This window comes from Homarus americanus, unplaced genomic scaffold (genome assembly GCF_018991925.1).
Source record: "Homarus americanus isolate GMGI-L3 unplaced genomic scaffold, GMGI_Hamer_2.0 scaffold51476, whole genome shotgun sequence".
Taxonomy (NCBI): domain Eukaryota; kingdom Metazoa; phylum Arthropoda; class Malacostraca; order Decapoda; family Nephropidae; genus Homarus; species Homarus americanus.
The window spans coordinates 468,921-478,799 of NW_024736148.1; the positions used below are offsets into that span (position 1 = coordinate 468,921).

Consider the following 9,879-nt stretch of genomic DNA (forward strand, 5'->3'; position numbering starts at 1 on the left):
TGGGTGGAGGGTGTGGGTACAGGTGGGTGGAGGGTGTGGGTACAGGATGTAGGTGGAGGGTGTGGGTACAGGTGGGTGGGTGGAGGATGTAGGTGGGGAAGGTGAGGTGGGTATAGGTAGGTGGGTGTAGGCAGGTGAGGGAGTCGTCAAGGCCTCCGTCTACAACAATGGTCCATTACACACAATTAATTAATCAAGGACAGGTAGCGATGACCAATTCTCTCTCTCTCTCTCTCTCTCTCTCTCTCTCTCTCTCTCTCTCTCTCATAAAGTAGTACGATCCCCGTCAGCGTTTCCTCTAATTATTTCTAAATATGTCGACATTACTTACCTCTCTTTAAGTGTGCGGGTCACGTGAGGCTTTTGTTTTACATGATGTTGTTGTTGATATAACTGTTGTTGACATTACTGTTATTATTATTGTCATCATCATCATCATCATCATCAGCATCATTATTATTATTATTATTATTATTATCATTAACGTGTATTACCTCAGTTACCCAAATTACACCAACAAGGTCACGTCATCACCGCTAGTATCACTTGAATTAAAAAACACAAAGAAAATTACGGAAAAGAATAACACACCGTAACAACAGGTGATGATGATGATTAAAAGGACAGGTGTGTGAAAAATAAATTAAATACGAATAAAAAAACATAATTGGACATAACGAACAAAGACAAAGACGAAATAAATAATAATAATAATAACAAACGATATAACAAGATAATTTTTTTATATCATTACCTGTAATTAAGATAAGGTAAATTACTAACGTGTGTAGACAAGGAAGATTCCAGAAGGTACGAATGAATCTCTGCCCCAATCGCCTACCATTACTACTACACAACTACTACTACAACAACAGCTACTATTACTACTACTACTGGTTGCAACTACTCTACTACTATTACTACTACTAACAATACATTAATAAACGCCTAAAGTCTAGTTACCTACACTAAATATGATTACCTCACAATAACAAAAAAACAATAACCAAATAAACACACCTGCCGGTAATTAAGGTGAGAGAATTAAAGTATATAGAAATTAATAAAACAACCGAACCCTAATTTACCTGTGATTTACCTGTACTAAAACAGGTATTCGTAAATAACTAAATAATGAATAAAAAATAATTACTCCAAAGGAAGACAAAAATATATAAATAAAAGTAAATAAAAACGAATATAAATACTGAAAGAATAAAAGATAAATTAATAAGAGGAAAAACGATAAAAAGTTACCTATAATTACAAAAGAAAAACAAACAGGTGTATAAGTAACAGAAGATGTATAAGTAACAAGACACAGCTCCTACACACAACCCTGGTTTACCTGTAATTAAGACACACAAGAAGCGACAGCACAGGTGAGTCAGTGTGGGAGCAGCTTCACATCTTACACATTACCGGTGGTCGGGAGAGAGGCAACACTACCACGCACGGCTGAGTCCCTCCCAACCCCTCCACCACCACACACTAATACTGTTTTGACTCCAAGATTCTCAGAGATTCCTACGTTAAATTTTCCCGTAATTGGTGATATGAGGTTCGACCATGTTGCAACACCAACACAGATTCTCAGATATTAGTTTAGTAAATTGATCTCGTAACTGGGGTGGATGTGCTGACAAGACCATTTGGCTCACTTAAGTTACGACATCACAATAAATTCTCATAGATTCGTAAGTTAAAATTTCCCATAACTAGCACGTAATGATGGATCAATGTTATTCACTTAAGCCACGACCTAACGATGAATTCTCAAAATAGCGTGAAAGTGAAGATTTATTCCCTTAAGTTACGACACAAAGATGGAGTCTCAGAGTATCGTATTGAGAGAGAGAGAATAACCTACCCTTAGTCACAGTAATAACAAGGACAGGTAACATTCACACAGACAGGTTAATTACTTACACCTTATTCCCATAACCTGACCTCCCTCACCGCCTCACACGGGGGAGGTAAGGAGGTCACTTCTTGCTACCTCACCAACAAGAACTGTGAAGGATACTAATACGACAGTGATCCTGGCAAATTAGTTGGAGGTCACCTGGGATGTGTTGGAAGTCACCTGAGATGTGTTGGAAGTCACCTGAGATGTGTTGGAGGTCACCTGAGATGTGTTGGAGGTCACCTTAGATGTGTTGGAGGTCACCTTAGATGTGTTGGAGGTCACCTTAGATGTGTTGGAGGTCACCTGAGATGTGTTGGAGGTCACCTGAGATGTGTTGGAGGTCACCTTAGATGTGTTGGAGGTCACCTGAGATGTGTAGATATAAAGCGAGCAAACCTTCGTCTGTTTACAGGGGGGGGGGGAGAGTCAGGTAGCCCCACATCCTATTGCTGGCTCTTAATTTAACAGCTCCTGCCTGACTCACATATCCGACGTGACATGAACTCGAAATGCGTCACCTAAACACAGCGTAAAGGGCGTGACGTAGGGGTGTAACGCATGGGGTTCAAACGTGTGCGTGACGAATGGAAATGACGCGGGGGGGGGGGTGACGCAAAAGGTGAGCCCCCTACCATTACCCTTCCTCTCTGTTTTCTTCAAGGTGACGAGGACCAAATGACACTTCCTGAACTCTCTCTCTCTCTCTCTCTCTCTCTCTTGCTCTGAGGGTGGGAAGGATGAAAGGCTGGAGAGAGCTGGTAGGATGAAGAAGGAATGAAAGGGGGGCATGATGAAAGGGACAAGAGGAAGGATAAGAAAGAAGGAAGGAAGGAAGGAAGGAACGGGCATGATGAGAAGGAAAGAGGGACAGGAGGAAGGAGGAAGGAGTCGTCTTAATCCAAGCGTAAAGAAGTAAGTTGAATGACATTGCTGTTGGGTGATCCTCTTCCTCCTCCTCTCTCAAGCACTCCTCCCTCACACCCTCCCTCACACCTTCTTTCGATCCTCATTCCTGCAAAAAGAATCTCTCTCTAAGGGTCAATCGCTTTAACTTTTTATCAATATTCATCAACCAAGTCAACTATCAGACAGACAGACAGGCACAGACAGACAGACAGACATACCAACCTTATAACAAGTTCGTCGAGGCAAAAAATAAATATATATTACCAACTCCCGCCGGCTGCCACCCAAGGGCGCGACCAAACCCAATAACTTCTACCTCTTGCCACCCACCCCATGCCGCCCAGCTCATGCCGCCCAGCTGTGCCACCTAAACATGACATCATCCTGCAAACACTTCCGGGGTGGGTGGGTGGGTGGGTGGATGGCTGGATGGCTGGGTGGGGACACAAAAGTTCCCACCGGTAAAGTTCTCACACAATAACAACGTCAACAACCACACAACCATTACGACAACCACACAACCAACCAACCAATTCGAGCTGGCTTATTATTTCCCCTCCCCCACACACTCGTATATATAAACAGGGTGACTGATCTGTTGTGCCCTCTGTCTGTTAGTTATATATGGTGCGTGTATAACTCGTAGTAATAATAATAATATAATAACAGCAGCAACAACAATAATAATAACAACAACAAAAATGATAATGATAATAATAATAATAACAATAATAATGACGATAATAATAATAACAATAACAATAATAATAATAATACTAAGGAGTAACTTAATACACACTAACACAAAAGCAGGGCGAGGCTCTTCAACCAACACAGTGATAGAGCCTACGGAGTATAGAGCCTACGGAGTATAGAGCCTCTCGTGTATAGAACAGCATGCAGGCGCGGAGAGGAACTAGACACAATACAACCAGCGGAAGTCGTCAGGCGGGTCCGGGAGTTCTTGTGAAAGTTGGGAGGCGAAGAAGGAGTTGGCCCAGTGAATTTTGACACCGTGACCTTGACCTGGCGCACACACACAGACAGAGGGATAAATACATGTATACACTCATACACAGACACATGTATATTACCACAAACACACACAAGTCTCTCTCTCTCTCTCTCTCTCTCTCTCTCTCTCTCTCTCTCTCTCTCTCCCCCGCGGCTCCACTATCATAATGGCGCCTCCTTATATCCCTAATGGGTGTTTGTATCACACCATTATGTGAACCACAATCACAATAGGCTTCTTGAGGGACGCGCCATCATCACCAAGACGACCTCGCTGTCACCACGCAGACGAGACTTCACTATTAACGTTAAGTAACACGATAATCACCAAATAGACCTCACTATCACCAGTCGAGAGCTCACTATCACCAGTTTAGAGCTCACTATCACCAGTTTAGAGCTCACTATCACCAGTTTAGAGCTCACTATCACCAGTTTAGAGCTTACCATCACCAGTTTAGAGCTCACCATCACCAGTTTAGGCTCACTATCACCAGTCGAGCTGCTATCACCAGCTTAGAGCTCACTATCCCCTCGGTTAAACTCACTATCACCAGTTTAGAGCTCACTATCGCAGTCGAGAGCTCCGCCTCACCAGCTTAGAGCTCACTATCACCAGTTTAGACCTCACTATCACCAGTCGAGAGCTCACTATCACCAGTTTAGAGCTCACTATCACCAGTTTAGAGCTCACTATCACCAGTTTAGAGCTCACTATCACCAGTTTAGAGCTTACCATCACCAGTTTAGAGCTCACCATCACCAATAGGACACTCAGCCAGCACCAGACACAACTCTCAGTCACCAAGTCGCCAAAACAATGCTGCACCAGCCGTAGGATAGGACGGTCACCAAGTCAATAATGATTAAAGACTGGGACCGGGGGGGAGGGTGTTTGAGGGATAAGTGATGGTGAGGAGGTGATGGTGAGGAGGAGATGGTGAGGGAGTGGTGAGGGGTTTAATCCTCTTCCACATATCCTTCCATATCACATCCAAACCATACAATAAACAAATAATCCCTATCCACTAAATCCAGGTTAAGTTTTCCCTCGTGTTAAATATTTCGTTTTCCGTTAAATTAATTCAACAGTGAACGCTCATTCCCGCCCATTGTGAACGCTTGGTGTGTTTACATTGGTAGTTAGGCTTACCATGCGTCGCTACCTCCGTTGTTATATAATACCTGGTGTGGAATTTATCTTGAACTTCTGCCAACAGTTCTGACACCAATCTATCTGTCAGTATCTCCTGCCAACACTCCTCTCGCTAATACTGACAACCATCACCCCTGCCAACATCCCTCCCACCCTTCTACCAATCACTCCTGCCAACATACTGACAACCATCACCCCTGCCAACATCCCTCCCACCCTTCTACCAATCACTCCTGCCAACATACTGACAACCATCACCCCTGCCAACATCCCTCCCACCCTTCTACCTATCACCCCTGCCAACATCCCTAACACCTTTCCACCTCTGCCAACAACCAGCCGCTCACCCAAACATACTCTACCAGTCAATCACGGAGCTCAAACACTGGAATCAATTATCCCAGAGGCGAGCAATACAATTATCTCCACTCACTTTATTCCTCTCAACATCTAGAGAGGTTATGTTTACTCTATATTAAACACAGGTGGTATTTTAACATCTACGGAGGCTATGTGTTTACACTGTAGGTAAATTATGATAATTTTAACCCATAATGAGAGTTCAGTCAACGTAGCCTACAGAGTTACTGAAGAACCTCGTTATACTGTATTACTGATAGGAGTTTTTAACGTTGTTTTGTGTTTTAGTATAAGTCAGTCAGTCAGTCAGTCACTTAATGAATGAGTCAGTCAGTTAGTTATTTAATAAGTGAGTTCCCTCCACGCCCTCTCCCTACCCACACGCCCCTTTCCCCCACGCCTCCTCCACACGTCCCCCTCTTCCCCGCGGTCTACACGCCCTCTGCTGCAACAACACGTCATAACACATCACAGTTTAATAACAGGATAGAGGAGGGAGAACAGGAGGAGGAGAGGAAGGGAGAGGAGGAGGAGGAGGAAGGACGGAAGGGAGAGGAAGAGGGAAGGGAGAGGAGGAGGAGGAAGGAGGGAAGGGAGAGGAGAGGAGGAGGGAAGGGAGAGGAGGAGGGAAGCCTGAATTTCCATACCAAAATATTCTGGATTTACTTTGATTAGATTTGGAGGTGGTTAGGTTAGGTTAGGTTAGGCTAGGTTAGGTTAGGCTAGGTTAACACACACGTCACGTCGCCCGCCTCTCACCTGTGCCTCGTCTGGGTACAATTAGCGGGACAAAACAGAAAATATTCACCAGGTAATTATTCTCCAGGTAATTATCAGAACTACAACAACACCAAGGACATCACACCACCTGCTCAAGTTTGAATACTGATGTGGTTAGGTTAGGTTAGGTTAATTTACAACATAAAACAGTTTACAATATATCAACTTAGACTACAATATATCCAGCCAGTTTACATTACATCACAATACAACAGTTTATATCAAGTTTCAGTAAGAGCCGACCAGATGGCGTTGTGTTCACCCTCCTTCACTATACCAAACACCGACACACGTAATACAATATTGTTATGACTGATGTTCCCGCTAATATCAGTTCGCTATACTGCCCGCGCTTTTTAGTGACCCCTCGATACTGAAACAGCTGACGGAGAGTGAAGGTAAACTGACCACATTACTAATAAATAAATAAATAAAGGGTAAAAAAAACGAAAATCTGTAATAATAATAAAAATAGAAAAGAACTGCAGTGCAAAAATACTACAATAACATTCGAGTGAAGTTAGAAAATGAAATAGATGATACAATTTCTATCTCACATGGAAAAGAGTTTGTTTATGTCTGTTTACTTATTTGTTTGTTTACTTGTTTATTTTTTTCACTTGTTTATGTTTATTTGTTCACTAACGAGGTAAACAATTTAACACACTGAAACGACATGACCAAAAAAAAAAAGCTTGTTTATCTGTTTACTTGTTTATCTTTGTTATTTGTCTACTAACGAGGTAAACAATTAACACTGAGGCGCCACACAAACAAGTTATTTTGGGAAAGTATTTAATTTAATCCCAGAAGGTAAAAAAAAATTATTGGAGTAAAATAAATTATATGTAATTCCAAAGTTTGAAGAAAGTAACTGAGGATGTTTGAACGTTTAGGAAAGTATTAAATGGTCATAGAAACTGTAGGGAAGATTTACGAGTTTGGTGGGGAGGGGAGGGGAAGGGGGAGGAGGGAGAAAGAGGTGAGGAGAAAGAGGTGGGAGAAGAGGAGAGGTGCTGGGGAAGAGGAGGGGTGGGGGAAGAGGAGAGGGGGTGGGGAGAGGGGATGGGGATGAAAATGAGGAAGAAGTGGAGGAGGAAGAGGAAGGTGAAGGACATGAAACAGGAAAAATAAAAAGTCACTAAACGTAAAAGAAAGAGGAGGAGGGAGATGAAAGGAGAGTACAAGAGGAAACAAGAGATGAAAGAGAAGAAGATGAGACTGACGACAGGGAAGAGAAGATTAATTAGCAAGGGGAAGAGGAGGAGGAGGAGGAGTAAGAAGAAAAATGCAGTCAGAGGCGGACGAGGAGGACTACCACCATCCCGACTACCACCACCACCACAACCACAACCCCTCACCACCATCCATATCTCTGAGCATCTCCGCCACACACCATCACCCTCTCCAACCATCTCCTTTAACTGCTCCAACATCTCTCCTCCACCACCATAAACACCCACCTACTCTTTGAGAGGAGGGGGGGGCAAACCAACAACACAGCACACTTTACTTTCTCAACAAGTATCGACACAGCCAACCCGACAACACCCCCCCCACACCCACCGGCCATTATATGAATCCTATACCATGCATAATGTCCCCGTCGCCTCCTCAACACTCAACCACTCTTTCATCCCATGTCATAAAGTCGTGCTTGAGGTGATCCGATGGAGTTACACGTCCTTATGGAGTCAGGTGGGATAGTCTGGTGTTGTTGCCGCGGCTGGTGGGTGTGGAAGGAGCCATCAAACTCAGCCAGCGACAAGAAGGGAGATAAACCCAGTCATTACCATAAAGATGTCTGAGTCCTGCCACACCCAGCTGACTCTACCTGGCCTCCAACACCACCACCTGACTACTGGCCTCACCACCACCAGCTGGCTCTACCTGGCCTCAACACCACCTCCTGACTCTACCTGGCCTCAACACCACCTCCTGACTCTACCTGGCCTCACCACCTGACTCTACCTGGCCTCAACACCACCTCCTGACTCTACCTGGCCTCACCACCTGACTCTACCTGGCCTCACCACCTGACTCTACCTGGCCTCACCACCTGAGGGCTACCGTCTCAGGTGATCTCTCTGATATATCTTAACCCTTCAGCCCTGAGAACCCGTCTTACTGCCTCACATAAACTACGACACAGTGAAGGATTTTCCCCCTAGATTAGTACCACAATTCCTCTCTCTCCTTTCCCTTCTCCCTAAACAATATATAAGGGCAATGTGAGAACGCGTCTAGGTACCTGACTTACGATGGGGTAAAAACACGTGTTCTCAACTCTTCAGGTGTATTTATTTCCATCGGTTAATTAGGAATGTGACAACTCATCTACCTGATTCACTGAAACTACATCACTATCAATACCATTATCACCATCACCACTACCACCATCATCACTACCGCCCCAGGAACAAGGCGCCACAGTTAAACCCAAGGAGCATAACTCTACACACACACACACACACACACACACACACACACACACACACACACACACACACACACACACACACACACACACACACACACACACATACATACACACACACACATACACACACACACACACACACACCTCATTTGATATCTCGCATCAAAAAAAAAATTCCATTGCTCCATTGAATTCACCGTATTAACAGACCCCCAAACACCAGGTAAATGGCCAATTAACAGGTAAACTCTTAATACACAGGTGCTCATATATCCTTTGTAAAATATGTAATGGATTCTGCTGCAGTTGTAACCTCATATATCATTCATGGTATATACTAAAGCCTTTACAATACACGAACATATATCACACAGTAAATGGTCCGATATATCACCATAAGTTACTAAATATTTATTATATTAAAACACTTCACATACACTGTAAAACATTATCCAAACACCAAATAAGTTATAACTTTTACTATTATCAAGTTAAAGATATAAAACACACACACACACACACACACACACACACACACACACACACACACACACACACACACACACACACACACACACACACACACACACACACACACACACACACACACACACACACACACACACACACACACACACACACACACACACACACACACACACACACACACACCTATCACGACGTAAACAAACAGAAAATACCGGGTACCTCCTCATATATTTCAAAAACATCTAATACATTTATACAACACAAAAAACATTCCAAACAATACACTCAACATTGCGAGTCATTCCACCTGTCCATCACGGGTGACTAATGGGGGTTGAGGTTGTGATGGATGGGACAGCTGGGTGGAGTTCCTCAAGGTAGTTAGTGGTGACCGACGCTACAGTGTGTGGTGAAGGCAGTGTTCACTCTTTATACACTGTGCTGTGCTGTCTGAGTTACTTCCCTCCCCTGCCCGGATTTCTTCCATAAGGACTGTTAGAATCAATGCTTAGCGCAGTCTCCTTCACTGTCAGCTGCCAGGACCTTCATTGTCAGCCACCAAAAACCTCACTGCCAGCTGTAAGGTCCTTCATTGTCAGCCACCAGAAGACGACGAAGAAAGGGGAAGAGGAGGAGGAGGAAGAAAAGGGAGAAAAGAAGGAGGAGGAGGAAGAAAAGGGGGAAAAGAAGGAGGAAAAGAAGGAGGAGGGCTGGCCAATACAAGACGAGACACAATTATTGACACAGCGAGAAAAAGCGGCCGCCAATATTGTTGAGTCGTGACCACCGCCTCCACCACCTGCCTCCAGTACTGTATTACCCAGC

General features: G+C 43.9%; 1 protein-coding gene across 1 annotated transcript in view; it reads right to left on the reverse strand.

Moving 5' to 3' along the window:
* Positions 1-2,050: 2,050 nt before the first annotated feature.
* Positions 2,051-9,879, reverse strand: part of LOC121871980 (probable GPI-anchored adhesin-like protein PGA55) — a 179,968-nt gene continuing 172,139 nt past the window's right edge. Inside the window, exon 4 of the mRNA XM_042374601.1 lies at positions 2,051-2,275. Coding sequence (XP_042230535.1) covers positions 2,051-2,275 — 225 coding nt within the window. The remainder of the gene's footprint in view (positions 2,276-9,879) is intronic.